The sequence below is a fragment of the Salarias fasciatus genome, chromosome 16 (genome assembly GCF_902148845.1).
Source record: "Salarias fasciatus chromosome 16, fSalaFa1.1, whole genome shotgun sequence".
NCBI classification, from domain to species: domain Eukaryota; kingdom Metazoa; phylum Chordata; class Actinopteri; order Blenniiformes; family Blenniidae; genus Salarias; species Salarias fasciatus.
The window spans coordinates 6,297,408-6,324,237 of record NC_043760.1 but is presented as its reverse complement, the minus strand read 5'-3'; the positions used below and the strand labels follow the sequence as shown (position 1 = coordinate 6,324,237).

General features: G+C 42.5%; 1 protein-coding gene across 1 annotated transcript in view; it reads right to left on the bottom strand.

The window, feature by feature from the left end:
* The window catches only part of LOC115402979 (contactin-associated protein-like 5), a 146,967-nt gene that overhangs the window by 39,390 nt on the left and 80,747 nt on the right, over positions 1–26,830 (bottom strand). Inside the window, exons 7-10 of the mRNA XM_030111694.1 lie at positions 21,598–21,741; positions 15,922–16,195; positions 658–801; positions 402–561 (exon numbers count right to left, since the gene is read on the bottom strand). Coding sequence (XP_029967554.1) covers positions 402–561; positions 658–801; positions 15,922–16,195; positions 21,598–21,741 — 722 coding nt within the window. The remainder of the gene's footprint in view (positions 1–401; positions 562–657; positions 802–15,921; positions 16,196–21,597; positions 21,742–26,830) is intronic.

Genomic DNA, 26,830 nt, shown 5'->3' with positions numbered 1-26,830 from the left:
ATATACAGCGTTTGAACTCTTCACTGCTGCTGAGAGGAGCTTTTATGAGTAACATTGAGATGTGAGCGAATGAACAAACTGCAGGTCAACATGGAGGGGTTTTCCTGACAAGCTTTTTGCATCATATTACTCGTCTGAGATGCAATGATGATAAGCAGGACTTTAATCAATTATAAAAATATTATCAAAGGGCTTTTATTTTTCCAACTGAATGTAATGCAATACGTTTTTCCTGGGAAATGAGTCATTTTCTGTTTTTATAAGGTGGATCAGAAATGCCTGGGAAGTTGTGTGAGGATGGTGGTTATATTTGACTGACACTGCGGTCGGATTTTACACCGTCACCCGAGCTCTGGATGGTAACGGCAGAGAGCTCATGAGTCTGCGCGGTGGCTGTTTACCTGTCTCTTATGTTGCACGTGTCAAACTGGATCTGGTTGTAGCTTCCCAGCAGCCCCTGCTGGACGTGATTGAGGTTGACCGGCTGGTCGTTGATGGTGATGAGACGCATGCAGCCCTGGAAGGCCTGAGAGGGATTCTGGCAGCCCGTGGAGGAGCAGCCTGGGGGCGGACAGCACAACGGAAACCTTTCAGAAGCTCCTCTCGGGCCGAACGCAGCCGGACAGGAAGCCCCGGCGTCCCGGAACGGCGGCTCACCTCCGAAGGAGAAGCTGCCTCGAGCCCCCAGCTGCTCCCACTGCTCCATGGTGGAGGGCGGCTCGCTGTCCAGAGTCAGGCTGATCTGCAGGTTCCTGGTGTCCAGACTCACCGTGTGCCACAGCCCGTCATTAACTTTGTGACCTGAAACACAGAAATAAAATCCCAAAAAAGCACCATGAGCAGTGAGGACACAGAACATACACGCAAAATACTTCTGCACCTCTGCACCAGACTCATTCAATGAAGCTAATTTTCACAAAGTTTGACAGAGTTTCCAGCTGGATTTCCCTCCGGTCAGAGGCTCATATTGAATCTGATCTCTTTGGGTAAATTAAAGAAATACAACAAACCTGGAAAAACTTGAAAGGACTTCTGGGCTTTACAACATCCTGAACATTTAATAGATTTTTTTTTTTTTTTTTTACAGAATGTGTTTTTTATGTAATAAAATGCATAATGAGCAACATGAAATGTCCTGTAAATGTGTTGAAGTGTTTTCCTTCAGACTAACATGATGAAAGTCTGACTTTCTGAATATTTTGTCACACATCACACTGCCCCAGTGGACAAAGGAGGAACAGCACTAACCTAAAATTCCTTCATTGTTATTTTACCTTACATTTCACAGGCCAGATTGGACCCGCGGGCCACATATTTCACCTCAGAGTCTGCTGTTTAAGAGGGTCCTTCTCAGCTAAATGTGAGGTTTTCCTCCTGGAATTCTCCACAAGTGAACTGCAACCCTCTGGAGTGTTGCTTCTCCCTGGAGTTTTTGCTCGGAGACGGCAGAAAAAAGCCTTGAAATGTATTATTTAAATGACAATGAATCCACTTCAGACTCACTGAGCTGGACTCTTCAGAGAAAGTAAACTCGATGAAATTATCCATTTGCATGAACAAAGACTTCAAAGAGCTTGTGCAGCTGGATTAAATATACTTTAGATCTTAGATAAAACTCTAAATTTACAGAGAAATGTAGATTAAACTCAGCTTGGTGCAACATCTTTTCACTTAATCGCTTCATCCTCTGATGTTCAAATGTAAAGGACGGTTTAAAACACACTATTTACTCCCTCTGAAAGGCACAGAAGTGCACAGCAGAGTTTGTGGGAACATTCACTCCATCAGCGATTTGTGCGACGGTCTCTCCGTCTATTCCACCCATGCTTCTGACCCAACACACACAGACACACTGCTGGCAGAAACGCTGCGTATTCAACAAACGAAGAGCAAATCTGACGAGGTTAAAACGCGCCACGCCGACTGGAAAGTAACAGCTGAACATAGGAAGGACGCCATCTGTGAGCACGTTAAGTTTGGCAAACACAGGAATGGTCTCATTAGGAGGGGAAGAGCGGGAAATGTGTGTTTGCACTCATGGAAACGGCCTCGCAGCGGCGGCTCTTTGGCCGTTTGTTTCCCGACGGCGTTATGTAGCTTCAGAGACGCAGTCTTCCCGTGAACACACCCACCTGTGTTTGGGGGGGGGGCAGAGGTCACGCTAGAGCGTGGTGAAGTGGGCGCATCCCACTATATACACACACACTCGGGTGTAAACAGCCATATTAGCTGTTTCAGTGTCGGTGCAAATACCATCTGCCTTCAGAGGAAGTGTTGCTTGGATGTGTTCCTATGATGTGCAGCCTCATTATTTCAGCTGCAGCCCCAGAGGTGTCAAACACACTCGGGTACAAACAGAAAATAAACAGTAAAACTCGGTTCAAAGGAGGAGGCTTATTTTCATAGCTTATAGACGCCGTGCTTCACTCCGCCGCCATTCACACGTTTCACATGTTGGTATCATTGTCAAGTGCTTGGAGCGGCTTGGAGTGACAAGCTCATCAGTCAAGCCGTGTGGAAAGGTGAGCCGCGGCGCCGTTTCCAGGATGTATTCATACACAGCGGTCCCGTCGCGGCGAACTCGGGTCTGATTGCTCTGTTCGGTTCTCGGTCCTCTGAGGAGCGGAGAGCGGCGGGCTCCCGTCACTTGACTCAAACACACAGTGGGCTGAGCTCCATGCAGCTCACTCCACGTCTCAGTCTGAGGAGGATGTTTTTTTTTTTTTTTTTTTTTTTTTTTTTTTAAGGATAAATTTCCTCCACAACAGGAAATGTGTAAAAGAGTCGAGAGCTTCTCTGTTATGCATGAAGGATCACGATAAACAGTGATAAAGCAACGTCTGCACTCGCATCAAACTTTAATAAAACCACTCCGGAGCGCAGTTTTAGTGAGTGTATCAGGGTTTGCACAGATGGCAGCAACACATAACTGTCACCTGACGTGACGAGTGAGCGCACGCCGCCATCGGATCCAAAAACCAGACAGATTTTAAACATTCTGAAATCTGAAGTTTGATGGACACATGAACAAATCTGTCTTTTTGCCCCCTCTCACTTCATAAAGCTCTTTTTGAGATTTCAGTGGGTAGAAAAAAAACCCACCACGAGTTGGAAAACTTTCCCACATTTAGTCCCATTGCAGCTACAAATGCTAAAATATTTAAGCGTTATTTTAGGTGACAGTTCAACACAATGTGAAGAGGAAAGAAAACGATTCAAACTTTTTCGCTGTTCACAAACAGCATCATGAAGAATGAATTAAGTTCTACAAAAATCTTCTCAAGGAACCACAGCTGTCCAATCCAACTGAGGCTCACGGACAATCTGGGTTTGAGATATTTATAGAGAAAGATGGACGGTCCTTTCAGTTTGTAGGTGTTCAGAGCTGGGAGAGACAGACCTCAAACGATCTCCACTGTGAATGCAGCTCAATCAGAATCTCCCCTCAGGAGGGAGGAAAACTTCTCAGTTTACTCTTTAAAAAAAAAATTGAAAGCATGATTTTCCTTCTGCTTCTCGTTGAGTGAGTCTGTCACATAAAACCCAATAAAGCACATTTACATTGGTGGTTTGATCATAAAGAAAATAGCTGCTATAATTAAAAGGAAGCACTCAGCTCAGCGTGCTGTGAAGTCGTAAAAACAGAGATCAAAAAAGCTTCCGGAGTTACAAAAAGTAACTGTAAAAAACGGATTCTGAACAGGTTTTAATCACATTTGTGGTTCAAACACTTACAACATGTTCCTGCAACCAGCAGAATAAGAAAGTCCATCAGCTCAGCACTGACCCGACAGCTGAAGCTTCATCATGACGCCGTGTTTTCACAGCAGAAGAGGAGGAATTTATTCTCTATTCTCCTATCATTCACTTTCTCTCCACAATGTTTGCTCAGCTCAGCTTTAAAGTTGTGGTTGGGGCTTTAAACACACACCCTGCGGGGTAAAGTCTGGCCAGCAGAGAGCGAACCAGCCCATGGGAGGACCTGCAGAATGCACAAATTAAAAAGGAGGCGGCGCGCTAACTGTAATTATTCAGTGAAGCAAGCTCCTAAATTACACAACACCGAGACTCTGCAGCAGTGCACCTCAATCCCAATGAAATAAGATTAATGTTTAATGTTCCTACAGTCAGAATTTCAATCATTCAGTGTGGAGAATGATAGAAAAGATTTCATGTTGCCTGTTATTCAGGTCAGGAAACTTCAGGTTGTTCATATTAGAATTCATGTAATTTTACTTCATTGTACTAAAACTATGAGAGGAATATCTAGTTTTCCTTAATAACATATTATTTTTGCTGCTCTAATCTCCAAAAAACAAACTTTATGTGGCCTCTGAACTAAAATAAGTTTAACTCTCCTGCATTCAGACAAGTTTGACTGTCTTTATGCTATAATAATTAATAGTGTACAGCACAAAATCCTACAGTAATGTCGGTTTCCTACTTCTGTTTAGATTTTTAAGACATTTCGGAAGAACATACATTTTATTTTTGTTACATTAATTCTATCCATGTTTCTTAATTCTATGAGCTATATTAAAATACTCTAAAACACAGTAAATGAAGCAGAATGAAACACTCGGGGATATCTTTAACGCAGAGAAATGTGTGTTGAGTTGCCAAATAAAATCAGGTCATTTTGAATATTTAGTTCCCTCAAGTTGTTTATGGTTTTCTATATTTACGCTTTATGTTTGGACTGTATTCGACTGCGACTTATATCTGCGGAATGCTGTGAAAACATGTGACTGCAGCAGAAAAATGATCCACGGTAAATACAGTTAAAACGGAACTATAAAAAATATTATTTTAAGTCAGCCATTATGATTTGATATGACACATTTAAAGTCACACATTTAATTAACTCAAAGCACATTATTCTTTTAGATGATACATTTTCAGCATTTGCATTTTTTTTTTTTCAGTTTAATTGGTTTTGCTTTATTGATATCACTGATCTGTACGGGTGAGAAAATAAATGTGAGAAATGTTCAACTCCTCTTGGTAGCCAGGATTAAATCCAAATAAAGAAAAGTCTCAGAGGAAAATAGAGACTTTCATTCGATGTGGATACACTCGTTTTTTTTTTTTTTTTTAAGTTAAAAGGATAAATCACTGATTTTTAAAACAACTCTGCCGACTTAAATGGCTCTGAACTCACTCTAAACATTAACGATGGGAGGACAGGAACATGTCGCTCTAAAACTACACAGTCCAGGAGAATCTGGACCGGGACGTCGTGACGCTCATTATTCTTACGGTCCCTCTACTGAGCATGTGCAGAGGAATCATCGACGACAGCCGTGCTGCACATGAACAGTAGCAGCGCTTCCGTCCTCTCCACCACCACTAACCCCACTTTCAACAAGTTCCACCTTGGTTTTCAAAAAGTTGAATTTTCAGTCGCTCCAAGCACTGTTGTTGCTAAAACACTACAAAAGTAATGTCGTGCGAATATGGCCTAAAATTGTGGAGTTGACCAACACAGAGGGCTGACACTGGAAAAAAAGGGCGATCAAAAAAGGTCAAGAGGCAAAAACAACTACAAAAGATAAAACTTTACAGAAAAACTGAAATCACTTCACCAAAAATATCTCAACGGCTAAAAAGAACAAAAGTTTTAAAAAGTTTAAAGAATTTGTAAAAAATTTAAAGAATTAACAAAATGTATGCTGTTTTGCTGTAGTTCGGAAAAGGCTTGACTTCATAAGATACAGTTTTTGTATGAATTACATTACAAAATGAAACATTTCAAGAGCAGTTCTGTCCTCATTTCAAAGGTCCTCATGTTTTGTGGACCCAGATAGATTTGACTTGGTGTAAAGTGGAAAAAAAAAAAAAAGACTCTTAGAGACCTCTCAAGAAGCCTGTCGTGACTTCAATCACATTTAGAAAAAACAAAAAAACTTTATTCATCCCAAAGGGGCAATAGGTGGCCAGAGAGCAGCACATTAAAAAAAAAAAAAAAAAAAGTGTCAGAGTGAAAGCAGGAGATGATGTGCAGCGGCAGGCCTGCTGACAGTAACAGTGTGAGTAATCCAGGAAAGCACATTTTACCTGGGAAACAAAACACAGGGACAAGTAAAGAGACTTAAAAGAAAGAAAAGCTGCTCAGTGCTTGGACCTCAGGAGCGGCGATTCCAATACGGAATCTAATCACAGCAGTGTTAACCAGGAGGGGACGGAGTTAGTCACCAGTGTCTGGTTAGTTCTTCAAACTGTGAATTGTTCCCATCTATGTTCATATCAGTAATGCATCAGAGCAATTTGCTCTGGACCTGGAGAAAGCCCATATGTGCACAGGCAGAACATGGAAACACTGCCCAGAAAACCTCGTGAAGCCAACCAGGACTTGAACTGGGGATTTTCTCGCGTGGGGACCGCTGCACTGCTGTGCGCTGGAAAGTTTGTTGTAATTTCTCAGAAGTGCTGGGTGCCGGCTGAGGTTTGTCGGGGCCCTCGGGGAAACGTCTCCCCGTCCCCCGCCGGTCCCAGAATCTATTAAAATCCAACGATGCCTGTCCTCCTCTCGGAGCAGCCCGCACCGCCCCGGGTGGAGGTCGCTCTCCTCCAGTGGCTGTTTCATGAACGGGCGGCGTCGCCGCCAGCCAAGGCTGGAGAACTCCTTCCACCGCGGCTGGCATCGATCTCACACTGAGCCCGGGGTAATAAAGCAATGGCCGTATGCAGTCTTCTCAAACCACACCAGTGATCTGTGTATCTATTGCTCAAGTGCCTGGAAAAAGAAAAAAGGAAAACATTTGCCTACAGAAGCACGGCAGAGGTTTCCATCACCCTGCTGCGCTCCCCTGTGGCGGATCCATCACCAACGTGAGAGTCTACCTCTCTCAGCTCCGCCGCCACGCCGCGTAAACAGCCCCGTTTGATAGCTGGATGATGTGAAGCCACCGGCCAGAGTACCAGGACGATCATTCCCTTCGTCATGTTCACCTCCTCCTTTAACGTTATGACGGCTGGAGGGGGAAAGCGGAAAGCTACAGTACATCCACGCTTCCATCCGTTCTCATTTCATTTCAATGGACGGCTCCGTGGCTGCGACGCCACATCAAGTACCGACACACCAGAAGAAGCAAGTCGCTTGTCAAGAGTCCGAGAGCAGCTTAGAATGTAAAGTTTAAGAACTTATAAACATGTGGAGCCGGAGCGCATTCACAGGACGAGGCGGCGTTCAGATGAAAGTCAACGAGACTTTATTAACTCCCGGCTTTCGTTCAATAAATCGATGATTTGAAAGGAAGGACTCACCGTGTGGAACCTGCATCAGAAGTCAGGATCAGGTCTGGCAGACTGCTCAGAGGCGATGGGGTGAATTTCTAAATCATTGCTCTGCACATTTTTGGAAGGGAGGCTAAAATGAAGCAACATAATCTGGGACGTTTTCTAATTATCGGTGTCATCCCGACAGATCAGGTTCAGGGTGGAGGAGCACAAACTAGTTCGCGCTCACGGTGAAACCTTCGCCGAGGGAATGTAAATTGTCTCTCCCCTTCATAGCACAGTCTCTCTGTGTTCTAAAAGGTCTCTGTAACGATCTGTATTTGCTGCTACACAAAATTGAATTGCTGTAGGCTGTGCTGAGGTTTGCATTCGCTCTGTGGACGATCAACTAGGAAATGGGTTTATTTCTGTGATGGCTTGCTTCGGTTCTCCATGGAGTGATTGGACGATGCACTGAGCCCCGCATTAAATGACTTCCAGTAAAGTCCACAACCACAGAAAGGCCGACTGTGATCACTGTTTCCAGACAGTCTCCTGAACTTTGATGAAAAACACAACACGTGACATGTTGTGAAGAGCTCAGCAAACAGATTGCACTAATTTCACACATATTACATGATGGCTGGATGAAATCTGGAAAGCTGCAGTATGCAGAGGACTAACAGGATATCAGCCTGGTTCTCCAGGGCAAAATAAACATCTATCAGTCCCTGACCAGGTAAAGACAAAATAATGGATTATTTCATTAAATCACTACGTGTCTGTGTGGCTCTACAAGAAGGAAAAGTGAAGAGTGAGATGTTGCAGTTAAGAGCAGGAACAGAGGCGTCTGTACGGATGTGAGTGGCACTAACTAGGTCAAAGCCTGTTGTGCTGTGGTCTCTATCTGCAGCGATTAATAAATAGAAAAAGTGACGCCAACACGCAGCATAAGAGGAGCGATGACGGCGGTGTGTGAGGCCGATCTCACACAAGACTTACAGCAGCAATTAACTGATAAGAAGTTCTCTCAAAGTTATAATAAACAGACGTCCAAACAGACCTAGAGTGGATAAGAGTCTACTCGGTATGTGGCGGCTAAGATGCAGCTCAGCCTGCATGCTGATGTTGAGAAAAGTCCAACTGGGAAAGCTCCTGAAATGGAAACGGTCCTGAAATGGGCGACGCTTCAACGGCTCGGGATTGTTCTGTTTTACTTCATGGTCCAGAAAGGAGATCAGGTCGGCCATCTCAAAATACGTCAAGTGAATTCTATGTAGAGTGTTGAAATTTGCATAATCAGGGGCGTGGTTACTCGACTGACAGTCCGGTTTGGAATGATTGACAGATCCTTTCAGTCGAGGCGTTCAGGAGGTTTATTCTGTGGAACTTGGTTCTCATACACACTTATCTTCAAATTCTTGTTATTTTCCACAGTTTACCCAGTTCGTTGACTTGTTTTACTGAGTTGTTGGTTCACTGTAACCATGGCTTGTACACTAACAGACTCTCAAAGGGTTCCGTTTCCCAGTGTTTTGGTAAATGTTTGTGTTTCATAAGCAGGTTTACTGGTAAATATCAGGTCTACAAAGGACTCCAAAAGTTGGTCATTTTTTTTTCCAATCAGCAGATGCACCTTGCTACTTAGCTTTAGTCCTCGGCTCTCAGTCAGTCCCGACCCTCGTTGCTGTCCACTCCCGTCACCTTGTTGTGTTTTTGGTCTCCGGCTCCAAAAATCCAAGATGGCAGCCATGAACCAAGCTTCCTCCTCTCGGCGCAGAAACCAACAAGTGATGCAACGAGTGATGTCCATCTTTGTTATACAGTCTGTGTTTCCAACACATCAGAGACTTTAGGACATGCTGGGTTGATCACTTCTTCAGGTTCTCAAGGCAATCGATTATTCAGATTTGGGTGAAGTTTTCTCAAATCTGTGACTACAAAAAAGATCAGCAGATGTTTGATATTATTGGTAAATTCTGCACGAGGCCGTCTTAAATTGCGGATGTTGTTCATCTTATCTCCGTGGGCAAGGGAAGATGTTCCAGCCACACTCAGATTTCTACCTAGCAGAGGCTTTGAATGATTTCCTGTCAAGTTGCAATGATTGTTAACGGCAATCTTAAAGTACCTGCACTCCACTAAATGCGATGCTGAACACTGGAAGGATATTGTTCGCTTAGTGTGATTGAAAACTCCAAATGTACGTTTCATGGAGGCAGTCATTGCACTGATTATGAATGGACATTTAAACATTTAGGGGAATCATCCTGCTTGTCTTCCCAAGAGATAAACAGAAAGAGAGAGGAAAAGATAGAGCAAAGAGATGAAGCAGGAAAAAAAATCAAGTAGAGTAATGTATATATATATTACATCTATCAGCTGGGCTCCTTACAGGAGAAAAGAGAAGGAGTCCACATAGTCTGATCCACGGGTAAAAACTGATGTTTGCTGACGGGTGTTTGACGGTTTGGAACCAGCCTCCATCAGATCCAGAATCTGAGACTCTGCTGGATAAAAAGGATGGACAGACGGACAGATGTTTACAGAAATGTAAAAATCTTTCTGAATTTTTTGGGGGGATTGCAAAGTTAAGGGAAGATTGTTTCTGGAACTGCAGCTCATTAAAGACGATGTGTGTCGTCTTGAAAGTCTGCTCAGGATATCCTGACCTTTAACGGAGGAAGAGGAGGAGTAACTGGGACTCCCCGTCTCATTACTGTTTACACCTGCATTGTGTTGTGCAAACCAATCTTTGTTTACTTCAGTCGATAGCAGCAGAACTGTTTAAGCCTCAGATGAGACTGCATTCTGTGATCTGTCTCATCTCGCAAGATTTTGAATTCAATTATCTTAAACTTTTTAATTGCTTTCAGTCTGACTCCTGTGTATTTGTCTCTCAATTATCCATTTTCCTGACAATACTATATTTTGATAAGAATGTGTCGCTCCGCATTTCATTCCTCCATGATCTGTTCAATCGTTAAAAAAAAATTCAATAGTTTGACTACCAATCTGCAATTCACTGCAATGTGGAATTTACCACCACTGAGAAAAATAACCCCGAACAAACTGAAGGAAAACTTGTGGAATGATATATTCACTTTCATTTCAAATGATGCCTTTTTGCCTGCAGGTGCAGAGAAAATAAAACTATTATAGAAGTGAAAGAATATTTTAATTTATTTTCCCACATAAAAATAAAAAAACCTTTCATTCACTGAAAACTACAAAATCATTTTAGAAAAAGCTAAAAAAACATTGATAGAAACACTTGAATCACCAAGACTGTTAAGAACTGCAATACTGTGTCAATTGTTCGGAATTATAGTTCCTATAGTTCAAGAATTCAATGTAAAAAAATATCACACAGGTTTTTAAGCTGTATTATCTACATTCTGTGTGCCATGAAGATAAAACAATAAACTCTTATTTTGGTCTTTCCTGCCTGTCTTTTGGAGCTCCAGCTGAATTCATTGATTTTAACAGCTTCATTTGTTTCAGCATCTGCTTGAATTCCTTTTGCTTGTGTTTTTACACTGTGTGTTTTCAGGAGCTACTCTCCTGAGTTGTCCTGTGACTTCCACTTATTTCCAACATGACACCAATGATTTTAAGAACTGCAACAAAACAAGCAATGTAATTTTACTTAGAATGATTTAAAATGGAATGATTTGTAAAAGTGCCGTGAATACAACAGACAAATGAAACACATTCTGACATTTGCATGTTTTCCCAGTGTGTGTGTGTGTGTGTTTCCTCTGAATACTCCAATTTTCAGTGATGTCCAAAACATTTATTTCTTTTTGGCTGCGTTGCTCTCGACAGATCATGGACAGGCCGGGGCGAAGTTATGGAGGAACCGAGATGCCCGGTCGACAGATCAAGCTGTTTATCTGCTCTTTTATTGCAAATTATTTGCAGAAAATGAAGCACAGTTTATTTGATATTTTTTCTCTGTTCCTGCGTCGCACAGAGAGGGGGGCGGAGCAAGGTCAACGGACGGCTCAAATCCAGGTGTGGCAAGAAAATCATCATAAAACTTGAAATGCATTGCTGAAAAAATTCTTCAGCAAAGAAATAAATCACCTGCACGTGAATGCAGAACAATGTGTGTGTTGTAACATCTACTACCAGCGGTTGCTGTGGAAACTGAGGATTTTCGGGAAAACTTTCTGCTGTTTTCATGTGTGATATTACACACACTGGTGTGATGAAGGTGTGCTTCCTACAGACATATTTAAACAGTCTGTGGTTTCAACACATATCCACAGTCATCCCCATATTTCTGAAACGTGCTCGGCCTCCAAACGGGATAAAACCAAGTCTTGAGTCCACAAAATTCACTGACCAAATCCCACAATTATCTCCTGGCGTGCCTGAGAGTCAGAGCCAGGAGCCCCGGAGTTTAAACCCCCAACGACCTCAATAATTACCTCTGCTGCAGCCTCCATCATTATCCCCTCAGAGGAGGAGCAAACATGTGAATCCCAATCAGAATAATAATAATATCGCACTGCTGTCATTATGAACAGAGCAGACACAAATGGAATTAAAGCATGGACGTTTAGATAGATTTTTTTTTTTTTTTTTAACATTGATTGCTTTTTGAATTATAAACCTTGTAGAAATTATTTTGCCCTCGTTAATTATAATCAAATGACTCTCTTTCTTTTGCTACAAGTTCAAAATTATCGGAGCCACAGCCTGGAATTGCCCTCCTCCCTCAGTGAACCCAGTTTTACTCACCCAATCCGTCAAAATGACTTTTACAGTATATCCCATTTATCTCCATCCCAATTTCCTTGGCATTTTACCAGCTAGATTACTAATGGAAGTGGCGGATGGAATTGCCCCTGCTCCACTAAAGCTAATGGGAAAATGAAAGTGGGTTGGAGGTGTGGGTTAGAGCTGCTTTCACTTATAAAACACTCATTACACCGCGGGGTTGTGTCTACCGTGAACCACGGCTGATGATTTCCATAAAGACGGAGGATCCTGTGGTCACATGCAGGACTGCAGCTCTTATCACTTCGCAGAAAAGCTGCCAGGAAGTGCAATCAGATGTCCATTTACAGAAACACTCCCTTCGCCCAAACCAATCAACCGCAACATTATCACCAACTGCCGAATCTGACGTAAGTTCCACTTTGTGCTAACAAACCAGCAAGGTGTTCATAACTTCTTTGAACTGAACTCTTTCAACACAGTTTGAATTCACAAAGGATTTTCATCAAAGAGTCGGGAGTTTCAAACAAAGTGACCTTTCATTTTTAAAAAAGTTTGATGGCGCCACGAAAGTTGGAGTTTTATAACAGCTGATCAGCCTTCCTGTGATTTTTCATCTCTGAATCTCACACGAGAACATTCACACTGGAAGCTGAAGTTGTGAGTTTCTGAGCTCTCCACATGAAGCAGAGATACAGAACGGCCTTCGCCGTTTATCTGCTGTTGAGATGAATGTTGTTGTTGCTCATCGCCTTTATGTCGTCTATATGTGTGAAAAGGTCGACTGATGAGGGTAAAGATGGATCAGGGGTCTTTCCTCCTGATGAAGTTCAAATGTGAACTATGAACTCCTGGAAGACCTCTTTATGGCAGACCTGATGAGTTAATGGCCTGTTTTATTAGAGGATTAAAACGTCCCCAAACGGCCTGCAATAAACAGCTTTAATGAACTTCAGTGTCTCTGACTCTGGGTTCATTCACTCTGTTTTTGTAACAGAGTGACACAAACTTATGTTAAGAATTTGAAGGCGACAACACATCTCCAGAAAGTTGCAATAGGGTTTTTTTTGTTTTTTTTTTATTTAGTGATCTTTCCTCTTCCGCCACAGTCTGTAAACACATCATAACAGAGGAGTGTTGTCCAGTTCTTGAATGCTACAGGACTGCAGCTGCTGAACAATGAACAACCATGAGCCTGCTGTGCCAGAGGTTTCTTTTCTGCTCATAATGCATCAAACGACTTGTCTTGCTAAAGGTGACGACTGCAGTCAGAACACTGACTCCCTGCTGCTGTAGCGGCTCCGGCTGTTGACAGAGGCGTTCAGAATGAAGCAAATGTAGATGCTGCAGATACTTTTCAGTAATTCAGGGTTCAGTTCCTGATGCCTAAGCTGTAGGCAATAAGTACTTTTTGCAGATCAGTGAGCCTGCACTGTATATTTTAGTAACTTTGCTTCTCTGAAATGCCCCTTTTGTACCCTGTGGCATTACTGAATTGTTTCTAACCAACCTGATTAGCTGTCAAACACTACTTTGGTTATTTTTAATTTGTTCCACAGAGAGGTGAAATGTGTCAGTTTAACATCAGATTTTTTTTTCTATTGGGAATAAAATCTGGATTTGTGAATCATGATATTTGCATTTCCTATCCTGAAGCTGCTCTGCTGTGATGAGCGGCGCTTTGTGGTGAGTCATGATCCAACAGTTTGCTTTATTTTACATATAAGAAGCATTCAGTGTGTTGTTCAAACATGAAGTTATTCCTAGCTGTGATCCCTCCAACTGCACCTTAAATCCAGTCTGACTTTGCCGAGCGAACACAATGATCAGTGTCGCCTTTGCAAAACAATCCCATGATCCTCTCATGCTGCAGGTCTGTACACGCAGGTGTTTCCACTTAACTCCATGAAAATTAAGGTTTTATGAACATGTTTCACATCCATCACTTTTGTAAAACTTATTCGGCTTCAGTGTTTCACGTGAAGAGACTTCGAGCAGTTTATTGTCCTTCAACAACTAATCAGTCGTTCAGTAACGATTCTTTCTCACCTGACTAATGACAGTGAAAATCCACCTTTGCTGAGCAGTTTTGAGGATTTCTACTCCACAGCATTGTGACAGCTGAAGGCGGCTTTATCACAGCACCTGTTAGTGTTCGGGATGTCTTCGGCAGCAAGTGAACATTTTGTACTCACAAAGGTGATGTAGAAGCTGTAAAGTGGGCCAGCTTAAGCGTTTCAGCAAGTCTGGAAACAAAAGACGTCCAGACAACTGGGTCAGATCGTCTTTAACACTGCAGGTTTTCCCGTGTCTCTGGCCTGCAGTGGTCAGCATCCATCTAAAGTGGTGTGGTACACTTTTATTTTTTTAAATTATTACTGTGTTTTATTGTCAGTTATTTAAATGTATCAGTATTTATAATGTAATTGGTTGTTCCGATTCTATTAAAAGCAATGTGCCTCACTATGATCAAGGAGAAGCCAGAACATATTGAGAGCTGAAGACGCGCCAGTTTGTACGTCTGCGGAAAATTGTTTTCTTGGTTAGTGATAATGCGTCACAGAAATAAGGTTCCAGGTTTGAACCTGCAGGCCAGACCAGCCTTTCTGTTTCGAATTTGCATGTTCTCCCTGTACAGAGGCTGAATTTGTCAGCTCCATGACCTCTGACCCCTCGCTAAAGTGGGCGGAAGTGCCGATCCCGTGGGAAACGGCCAGTCGAAAAAAGAAAAAAAGAAAAAAAAAAGAACAAACAGAAGTGTGTCTTTAAAATTAACTAAACATGTATTTGAATGAAATTATCCAATGAAAATGATTGCAGCTCTGGAAATAAACGTTACAATCATGAAGTGGTCATTCCAAATGCAACAACAACAAAAAAAAAGGTCAGACTCTTGCCAGCGGTTAAAAATTGACACATTTTTAACTACAACAGCAATAGAACCAGAACCAGCTCTGATTCTTCCTCTCTCCCTCTGACCCAGAGACCAGCAACCTTCTCAGTGTTCAAAACATTCTATGTATTATACATTATTAGAAAACCAAAAAAATGCTTAGCAAAATCAGACGTTCAGAAGCAGTATAGTCATATTGTCATATATAGTCAGAATTTTGTGATTTTTTTTTTTTTATACAATACTTAGCTATTCATATTATTTGGGCACGCAAATAGAAATAGGTGGCAATGAAAGAGGGCACAGGGCAGCAGTTTTCAATGAAGAGTTTAAACATAAACAGGATACAATAGATGCATATCAATTCACAGTATGCTGCTTAACATCATCCTGAAATCCAGTAAACTGTCTGTTTGATGCAATATGTTCATGATAATGACATAATTTTTTTTAATTTAATGATAAATAATAAGAAAATCTGTTTAGTTTTACATTGGATTGATGCTGTTTGCTTTCATTATTCATAATAAGTCCCAGTAGAAAGTCACATTTCATTGACAGGCAGCTGAAAATTAAAAAAGCGCTTGGATGAACTGGAAGTAATTACTGATTGAAGAGTATATTACAGGCTAACGTGTTATTTTAAAAGGAGTAATTATAATCCAGTAATTTATTAAGCAGGCCAACAGGCTTGAAATTGAGACAATTTGTCTTCATTGTGGCTCTAATTCTTTCATTTGAGGTAGAAAAGGTCCACTTTTACACAGAATTGACCATGATGGGCTTGTTGGAAGAGGTCAGCTGTGCAGGATGGAGCCGCTGCAGCGGCGGTGGATCCATTCATATGAAACGGAGCACATAATCACCAATAAAATCATTTGAACCACTCATTGATCCTGAAAGCTGAAACTTACATCAGGGGTTCATTATGAGGTTTAGATCGGTCAAAACGACACCGAGAAGCACAAACTCACAGCTTAGTGATTTGTGTAATAAATATGACAATCACGTACGAAGCATCCACATCGGTCAGGTTAGAACCGGCGCGTTCCTGTCAAGCAGAACCCTGTGTGTGATCTGACCTGCCGAGACCTCCGACCTCTGCTGGGCGGCGCCGTGGAGCGTGAGGAGCAGCTGGCTGTTGCTGATCTGCAGGTCCAGACTCTGGGGCTCCGGGCTGAGCCGCGCCGAGAGCAGCAGCCCCTCCGAGTTCCAGGTCCTGAACTGAAGGCGGACGGAGAAGCCCCCCATGATGGTGGACGGGGCGGCGGCCGGCAGCGACAGGAAGCTGCTGCTGGAGCTGAGGAAGGTGCACGCCACCAGCTGAGGCCGCGAGCAGGAGAAGGTCACGTTACCCTGGAGGACGGAAAAACATTTCCCTGTGTTTTAATACAAAACAACAAAAGTAAAAAGGTACTATTTCTGAGAAAAAAAAAAAAAGGACAATATCAACATTTTCTATTTGTAACTGTGCTTTTTGGTACAAAGTCTCTTCAGATGAAAAAGCTTCTTACTGCTAATGCTAATTCACTAATAAAAAGGTATCTAACCTTCACTGGTGCCTCACTGCAGTGTGAGTCTCAGTGCTGTTTCTATTACTGCTGCTGAAGCCGTTAACACCCACTGATTAATTACAGCCAGCAGTTTTATTTAAAAAGTTGTGTTTTCTTTGTTGTTTTCAGACTTGGCAGGATCCTGCAGGCTGGATTTCACTCTGCAGAGGGCCAGTTTGGTATCTTGACATGGTGTCTATTTAATTTGTCTACCCCCACCCCCCACCTACACACACACACCCACACACACACACACACACACACACACACACACACACACACACACACACACACACACACACACACACACACACCCCTACCCACCATTACCCATGCATTACCGTGCGTTATGAGGTCTGACGAGCCAATCAGAGGCAGGGCAGGGTAGGGCGGCTTATTAACAGGTTATTATTGCTAACTGACAAAATCTACCAAAATTACGTGACGATGACCAAACACTACGGATGGAATTTCAATAAAAAGTGTAGCTTGACCTGACAGCGTTTCTAAAAGACGGCGTTCTTCACTGTGTTTGTTACTGGACGGGGCCACACTGGGTAAGGCCGGCTCTGGGTTGTAACTGCACGGCGCCGTGAGTAGTGAGAGGGATGTTGGAGCCAATCACAGCCCTCTGACACGCGAGGCGTTCGTGTTCCAGTAAATAATTCCGACTTTTCTGAGTTTTACACAAGGTTGAGGTATCATCTTGTCTGTGCCCTTGTGTCTGTAGGTGCAGCCTGACCGCTGGAGGTGGACGTGTTGAATGGCAGCTCGTCCCTGCAGGAGAAATGTGCTTTCCTGGTTCGCGCTTTGCTCGCAGGAACCTCATTATCGCTCTTGAAACCTCTGGTTTCAAGCTGTTTCACACACGCGCTGCAGCACAACCAACCACCGACTATTCCAACTTCATTGATAAACCCACATGTTTCATCTGTGTTTGTGAACCATTCTTCTTAATATGAGTTTGAATATTTGGTCGAGTACCGATCTCAGTATTTTATGTTGGTGTAATCACATGTTGGTAAAGGTTTACTGAACTCTCACTGTTGGTGGTCTGGTCCCGTCAAAGAGTCTGAGGACAAGATGATGGTGTGAAACTTAAATAAATAATCAGAACAGAACAGAACAGAACAGAACAGAACAGAACAGAATAGAATAGAATACCAGTTTCGTTAATGTTACTTCTAGAAAGTAATTATAATAACTTGTCATTCCTCCAAAAAAGAAACTGAGTTGTTCACTTAATAGTAACTTGCTACCAGGGAAAGGGGAATTTAAATATGTCTAGGAGTTTTATTTTATTCCATTTTCTGAGTGGGTTTCAATAGCAAGTGGCATTGATGAGAGCAGCACAGACAGGGACCTACACACAAAGTTTAATATTTATTGCACCTCAACAGATCACAGCTGGTAGACATTCTGTGCTTCAAGTATCTTCCTCAACAGAAAAGTGAACAGCTCCACAATATGAAGTGTTTTTAACTCTCTGTTGTGTAAATTAAATAAATCAAAGTTTCACACGACTGAAGGACAGATTGTACTTTTAGTTCTTTCTTAAAAATTAAGATAAACCTTCAACAATGTGAAGTGGTTTCAGAAAAGGTGTATGGATTTCTTGCATAAATCCAACTTCAGCTCGATTTGAGTTGACTTGGACAAACACTTTTCTCCACGTCACGTGAGGTCAACGTAGCGTCCAGCGGAGCGCCGCCGCCGTTTGTTTCACCATGAGATCTCACTCCGTCTGAACCAATCATCATCACTTCACCAACAGAAAAAAGAAAACACCTCCGCAGCTTTCGCGTCTGTCTGAGAGCAAAGTCAGATGGAATTTAAATGAGTTGTTTCGGTTCACACTTCATAACGCGCCACATGTAATTGTCGGTGATGGTGTTGTAACGATGCAAATAAGTAATTAGTTAGATCATGCATTACTGAAAAAATAACACCATATGTGTGGAAAAGAAAAGGATTGGGTGTAATTATACAGTCGATTCAGAGAGTTTATGAAGGTAGATCTTTTTGGAAAACTCATTTTTAACACACTCCAACTCCAAATACTGATGTTTTTAACCAAACCTCAGAGAAATATAAGGGCGGTGTAAATCATCCATGTCAGTTAACAGGTTGAAATCATTTCTGCAGACACCAGACAGCGTTTCCACTGAGTAGCACAGACCAATTTGAATGAATTCAAATTATTTTCATAATCAAAACATTTTTTAACAGGTTTTAGGCCTTTTTGGTTTTTTTCACAATGGCAGAATACTCTATCGAGAAACAAACAGAGTTTTGAAATCTCGATTAAAATCTCTGGCTCCCTGTTGTTTGTTTCCAGTGGTCCAGCTCCTTCTTATCTGTCAGACCTGATTTTGGGAAAGGCTGCTGGAGAAGCAGAGGCTGCAGAGAGAATCCACATTCAGAAAGTCAGGCTCAAGAAAGTCGTTTCTAATCTTTATTATTTAATGTCCACCTTTTTTTTCTGTTCTCCTCTTTATTGATGTGGCACTGTTTTATGTCGTTAAGATTAAAATACTGAGGCCAGGTTTACACATAGCTGCGTGTTTCACTGTAATCATTTCCCTTTAGACTTCACACTGATGTCTAATTTACCTGGACGGACTTGGTTTGAAACTCTCATGACACACATTGGATCTGTTTATTCTGGTGCTCGACACTGTAAAGACAGCGGCGTTCAGACACATGAGAACCACACGAGTGCAACAAGAGCGTTTTAACCACTCATGTGACAAGTGCAGACTTGTTATTTAGCACCAGCTTCTCTCGGGATGTGGAGCCTCTCTGGGCAGAAAGGTGCTCTTTAATTTTCAATGATCTATTCGTATTTCTTTAAAACACAATCAGATAATAAATGTTTTATCTGTTCTTTCTGCCTTCAGGAAGGATTCGTCCCTCATTGGGATGTTGCGTGACAGACTTCGACTTCTGCCAGCGTGATTTGTCTTCATAATCTTCTGCTGTGTCAATCTTATCTTTTTAAATAAAACACAGAAGTCACTGAAATGGTTTCCAACATCTGAAATATTCCATCTGAATTCCATACGGGAATAAATTAACCTTCAAGCCTTCAGCCTGGCTGCTGTCCTTCTATCGCGGAGAACCAAACCTGAAGAAATCCCAGGAGTCGGCTGTTATTACACGGACGTATGAGGAAGTAATACATCCATAGATGGAATTCCTTTTAATTCACACCTATTCATTTGCAAAATGAGGAGAACGTGTCCTCCCGACCTCGCACGCGGGCTCCCTGAGCTGCAGGCGTCAGATTCAACCTGTTTATCAGAGGTCAGTCTCAGCCTCCGTCTGCAGGGCAGGACAGCACAATTACAGCGCTCCGGCTCTCAATGTGACTCTTCCCAGACAGGAGAATTCCCCGCTGAAGCCCCGTCGCTGCCTGCACCAGGGCCGCCGCGCTCCCCTTCCCCTTTCTTCCACATGAAAGCACTTAAACACACTAATAAGACTTTTAAAAGGTGGAGGGCGCGAGCCTGGTGGCAGCAAAATGAAATGGAAACACCTTTGCCCTGAATCCATTCACACATTCACACCTAATGAGATAATGGGATCAGATTGAATAGAATTACAGTTTGTGTTCATGTCCATTTTATGCCTCCATTAGGCAGTCTGGTAGCACCATGTGGGCAGACCGGGCGCTATGCAAATATTCCCTTTTAGGGAAATTTGGAAACTTGCATGAAGCAGACACTTGATTTCTGTTTTAAAAAATCAAGTTTAGTCTTAAAAGGGTAAATTGAAATTTTGTTCATTTTTGTATGAAAGGTAAAAGCCAGTGCTCTCTCAAAACTCCTGCTTTTCTATAATTTCTAAATTTCCTCTCAGGTTTGATTGAGGTGAGTGCCGACGGATTGAGGGATGAAGCAGGGTTTTTTTTATTTTTTTTCCCTGAGCTGGTTCTGATTGCGACGGCCCCAGCAGCTGGATACTGTTTGTGAGAGCTGATGGTAAAAGTTGTAAACGTTCCTGGAGAGGCTACTCTTCATTTAGAGCGTCAGAGTTGAGGCAGGAACATTGACTGAAGGAGTGCTGGACCTCATCAGTCCTGAACCCTCAGAGAAATCAGCATTCAGCGCACATGGTGGAGGTCGCAGGTTCTCCTTGATCATGAGGTGTTTTCTGGGTTCTATGGTTTCCCTGAAGACATACAGGTACGAATGATTGGTGTTTAAATGGTCAGTGTGTGTGTGTGTGTGTGTGTGTGTGTGTGAATGCACTGATTCAATGCAAACAATCTAATACAGTGTGGAAAACAAAGAAAAGTGTATTTGCTCTACACCGGACTTGAAGTAAATTAGACAACAGCACCTGTCGGGTTTCAGGTAACAGACACTGTGAGACGGACTCTACGGAGAACGGGATTGTTTTACTGAACTTTAAATAGATGCTTGATTAGAAAGAGCTGCGAAATCATCACTTTTTTCCACTGTGAGGCTGGACGAGGCCATCGGAGGTGACAACAGAAAGAACAGCATGCGGGTTCAGGTGGACGGACGGCTGGGAAACAGATCATCATGCAGTGAATTCTCATTTTACAGCGACTGATCACAGGTTACTGGGTGGGTTCGGTCAACAGTCTGGTCTTTCACTTTTTTCTGCTTTCAATTTAGCCACATCGTCTACACACTCACTGACGCAGTGTGTGTGGATCGACATGGACTGGGTGTGCCTTAAACTGAATGACATGGTTATGGTTAGGTAAGGATTTAGGATAAAAAAACGATTTGGTTCAGGAAGTCTTGCTATAGTTTTGCTATAATGATTCAAATACTGAATTGTTGGAATAAAAAAAATACAAGCCTGCAGTGATCTCCTGCGTTAACCCATCATCTGCTCTTAATTAAAGGTGTTAATTGGCAATAATAATAATAATAAAATCTGCCATCCTAAGGAAGAAATCTTGAAATGCTGACCTGCTTGTTAACAAGGTCTTCGCAAACTCATTTCTCCCCTAAAACAATGAGCTCTTTTGGATGCATCTCACACAGGCTGCCGCCGCCTCTTAAATAATCCTCCAACATGTTTCCATGGTAACCACAAGTGTCACCGGATCATTTGGAGCTATAATCGGAGGGAAGAAGTTTCAGTGGTGTCGGGTTTCGCACGTATTCTCAGAGCAGATTTGAGACGCGGCGGACGAGCAGAGAGGCGAGAGGGCGTCACACTGACCACGCTATAAATCTGTGGCTTGCGTCTCTTCGCCAGGTCGATGATGTGGATCCCGTTGTAGTTCAGGTTCTCGATGCAGCCGTGGAAGTTCTTCCTCAGGAAGGTCCCTGGTTTTCCAGGCAGCGGGATTCCTCCGAAGCTCAGCTGAGGGGAGAGAAAACACAATGCAAACACTTTTTAATGGAATTGTTTGCACAAAAAATTAATTATACTTTTTAAAAAAAATTATATTTTCAGTTTCCTTACATGCGAAATAGAGCAAAGCTTCATAGTATATGTGAAAGGAGAATAAGAAAAACATCTCTGTTGGTCACAAAGCAGACAGAATTAAGATCTACCTGAACTTAACGACTGTGACGGTGGTTCAGACGATCATGATCAAATAGACTGAAAGACGCTCCTGTCCATGCCCAGCCAATAAACCCTCAACAGGAACATTTCAAGGATTCCTTTCAGAAAACTCTCAAGCATAAATGAGAAAAGTGCTACTGATAATGAGTGAATGAATTCAAAACAGTGGCGAGCAGCAGTAGGGGCAGCAGGTCTGTGCTGTTCAGATCAAACAGTGAATGAGAGAAAAGAAAAAGAACAGAAGATGCTCCAGCCGGTTTTTTTCCGGGCACCAGTGAGTGTGGACTCTGGAGGTCTCTCCCTGAATGACAGCCAGGAGGTGAGCACCGAGGCGTCTTTATGCTTCCATTCTGTCCAGCGGAGGAATGGCGTGAGCGGCGTTCAGCCTCAGCATTCACTAAATCAGTCTATTCTGACAAAGTGCCCCATTCTTATTAGACTAATCAAATGGCTCCCTTTGAATGCCGATAAAATGTCTGTGAAACAGGACCGAGACTCTTTCAGAAAGCTTCTTTGTCGTGTTCACAGCTTTCACACAACGTTTCAAAAAGGCTCTTTACTGTAGAGAGATAAAGTGAAGGAGTGGAGGGTGAAAAAAGAGATTAATAGCAGTAATTCATATTCCAAATAGCTCTTTAGTGCTTAAACTGAAAGTCTAAGTTGGTTTTCTATGCTGGGCAGGCCGGTTTTTGTCTGTCAGCGCTGTGTTTTTAATCATTTGGTGCCAGTCCAGCACCTCTGTCTGATTCCATTGAAGCCTCAGCATTTTTTTTTTTTATAAAGGCACAAAAGACTGATGATGTCTGAGTCTGTCCGTCCACATATTTCAAAGTCATCGTGATATACTCTGTTCTACACATACTGTATCTAGTTTTTAAAGTGGCATATCTAACATCACAGGAAAAATAAATGACTACATGGAACAGCTGCAACAACAAACTAAATCAAAAATCTGCACAGCAGCGTATAGGTTCAGGTTTGGTCCCACGTTGAGAGGTTGTGTGTGAACGCACAGCGAGCAGCACCGAAGTACAAAGTTTCTCTTCATTTTAAGCTTCAGTTCAAACCAGAGAAAGGAAGCGCAGCGTGAACACTCAGATAATTTGATCAGGAAGGAACGGATCCTCTGCATTAAATATTTATCATTCAGGTTGTGTGATATGACACGCACACACACACACACACACACACACACACACACGCACACACAGGCAGTAAACAGAAGTCAGACCATCAGTAAACTGTGTCTGTTTGAACAGAAGCACTCAGAATCTTTTATTAGTTTTCATAGAGGGAGCACTTTGAAATGCATTTCACTTATATCACAACGTTCTTCACTGCTTCAGCAAGCGGGTTCTGGGGGTTGAATGTCTTGCTCAATGACACTTCAACACAATGAATGGACAGGATGGCGGTCAAACCGATAACCTTGTGATTGGAAGATGAGCCACTCTATTTGCAGCTGCATTTTATTTCCCGTTGACGAGCTAAATGGCTCACTTGTGAGGACCGAGTGGCGTTCTGCGCCGATCAGCCATAACATCGGTCGGAGGCCATTGCTCCGCTGGTAGAGTGGATCATCTCTCAGGCAGAAGGTTCTATGTCGGCGATGAACGACTGTAACTCTGCCACAAAGTGTCAGAGGAGCTAAAGTGTGGGTGAAAGTGGACAATGCTCTGGTCACTCAGTAAGGAACCAAAGTACCACACATCATGTTGCTATCAGGATCCTCCGCCTTCCATTAAGGGGAAGTTCACTCAAGAATATATATTGGACTGCTCAATGCTTCAGGTTATGTGGGAACGTTTTGCAATCTGGGTATGACAACATCGGATGTAACCACATGCAGACGAGAGAGTAATGAGAACCTGCCAGTTTCTTTTCGTGGTACAGGCTCACTCAGTGTCTGCACGGGAGAAATGTTCTCCACATATGCAGATGATGGTGTAGTGAATGTTCGCTTTTTTGGAGAAGAGCTGTTAAATTTCCTTAAAAAAAAAAGTACTCTGAATCTTCCACTGTAATTGTAAATCCTCTGTGCAGAACTATTTGTAACAAGGACAGTGTTCTGGTGCTGTACCAGCATTTCTGAAAAGCCAAAGTGTTTCTAGTGTCAGAAAGGAGTGTTTCCAAAACGTTCCAATTTCAATGACTGATATTTCATTTTCGTGTGAATGAACAGTCAACACAAAAGTTTACCAACCTCACCCAAAAATGGTCCAAATGTAACTTAGTGGTTTGGATTTTGGATGAATAAAACGATAAAAGACTTTAAGAAACATAATTCTGGAAGTGTTGAAGTCCAACACCGCATCGTCTCTCTGTCCGTCTGCTTCCCTGCCTCACTCAGATGAGGCGGGAACAAAGACAGCAAATAAGCCCCGACATTTCCGTCCTCTGACTCTTCTGGAGGCTGTGTTATTTTTGGCTGCCATTTGTGATTGAGTTCTACTTTTCTGGATAAAATGCTGACTCGTTCTCACATTTTAGTCATTTCTGTCCTCGATACTTTAAATTGTAAATGGACTTCACTTATACAGTGTTTTTACACTGCCCAGGGCACTGCCAATCACAGTCACCCATTCCAACGGAGGCGGCTGTCATACGAGGCACTCGATCCATCCACTGGGAGCAGTTTAAGGTTCAGTGTCAAGGACACGTTAACATGGGGAGGTGAGGAATGCAACCAACAACCTTCCAATTGCAAGACAGCCACTCCACCAACCAAGCCACAGTCACCCAGGACAGTCTGCCTTTAGTCCACAAAAACTAAAAGTGTTTTTAGCTATTCATTTAGTTATAACAAAGACTTTAAAACATCAAATGAGCCCAAGACAGATACAGGATGAAGATGCAATTGTTGTACTTGCTGATGAAGGGAGGATTTTAAAGACAGATAAAGTGGTAAAAGTGAGTGGAGTCAATGTCCAACACTCCAAGACAAAGAAACAAACACTGCTTCTTTGTGGCTTTATCACTGAGAACCTATTAAAGTGCAATTGACACACACACCCTAAATGTGGGAAATAGATGACGTCAGCCTGTTGTCAAAAACTTCAACTATGAGGATAAACTCTTCATCATTAGCTGTGCAAGCTGTGAGACGAGTGCAGCCAATCCAGAGAGTGGTCACCAGGGGCCTCATTGATAAATGCTGCTCATGCACAGAACAGTCTGAAACATGTTCACAACACTTCATACTCAAACATAATAAACTTGTCAGGAGAATGCGCGCATCAGTTCGTTAACTTTGATCACTGCGTACAAATATTTTGGAGCTGAAGGAAACTGACAGAGCAGATGGTGAGGTGGAGAACTGAAGCCAAATTCATCTCATACATTTACCGTCAACACCAATCAGACTTATAGATCCATGCAATCATAAACACCAAGTCTGCAGTGCTGTAGATGTGTTCCATTAGCGAGCCATTAGGCCGTCTACTGAACCTGCAGCACTATGTTCATCTATCAAACGCTCATCTTCAAATGAAGAGCAGAATATAGAGGAGAAGAAAGGCTGGCACTGACTGATCATTAATATGGACAATTAATGCAACAATTAATGGAGCAATCAGTCCAATTGCAGATGAAGCACACTTCAGGTGCGTCCTGCGCTCCGGGTATAGCGGTGCTGAGAGCACTGAGCTGGGGACAGCCAGGCCTGCAGCCACCGTGCCAGGACACGGCGTGCACGGCAAGCTCTCGTCTCCAGAGGACACAACACATCAGTCCGTCTCCTCTGCCATGTTTGATTGCAAACTGCCACCAATCAGCAGGCTTAGCGAGATGCAAAAATATTACTGAGGTACTTTGTATTGATCATTCATGGTAGAAAGTGGGTGTGTCGAGGGTGGGATATGAAGTTAAAAGTGCGGATGTGCTGCTGTGCCAGCAGATGTGCATGTTTTTATAACTCTGATTATTTTTTTTGGCGTACACCATTTTCAGCTTTTAGGTGCATGTAAAATTTTAGTTTGGATCCTATGCAACGATTTACAGATGAGGCCCCTGGGATCTGGATCAGGAACAAACAAAGAGGGGATATAATTACTCTCTGTACAAAGTACATATCTACAGATAAACTGACAACGGAAAACATACTAACCAATAACATGGCCATTTCTGGATCTGATTCCACTGACATTTTTGTCATAAAATGCATCCCGTTTTGATATTTAAAATTATGGGATGACACAAACTTATCATCTATGCACATTAATATGCATTACAACATATTTGCCCAGAATAATACCATGTTCAGAAAATATAACAGCCGAGGCCACTAAATAAACACAACAGAAAAAAAACGTCTTATTTGATCATTAACCACATTACTGTAATGATGTGTGTCTAGTGTGGTGATGAGATTTGATTTGGATGTGAGATACGGACACAAACACACAACACAGCTGTCGAAAAAAATAATACATAAAAAAAAAAAAAAAATCACATAATCCGATCATGGAAGGGATGCTCCGTCACGGTGTTCTGGAAAACTTGACAGGAAATTCATCACAGACATGAGTGACATGAACCAAAGCTCGCAAATATATACATGCTTTGTTACCAGGACTTCTGATAATGTATCATGGTGAGTCTTTAAATGTCTCTTGAGGTTGGCTGTATTCTTGCCGCATAGTTTGTAGCCGACATGTAACCTCTGTCTCCCACTCCTACTCGTATTTTCTGCTGTTTTGTGTGTGACGTGTACCCACAAATCATCGCCGGTCCACGAACCTGCCCATGCTGGCGGTGGTGGGTGTGGCCAAACAGGGACCCGATGCAGGGGCATTCCTGGTATTTTCAGCATTTGGCAGACAGATCGTACAGAAATGCCATTCATTTAGACAGTCCAGGAACATTTTCGTCCCGTTTCTTCTCG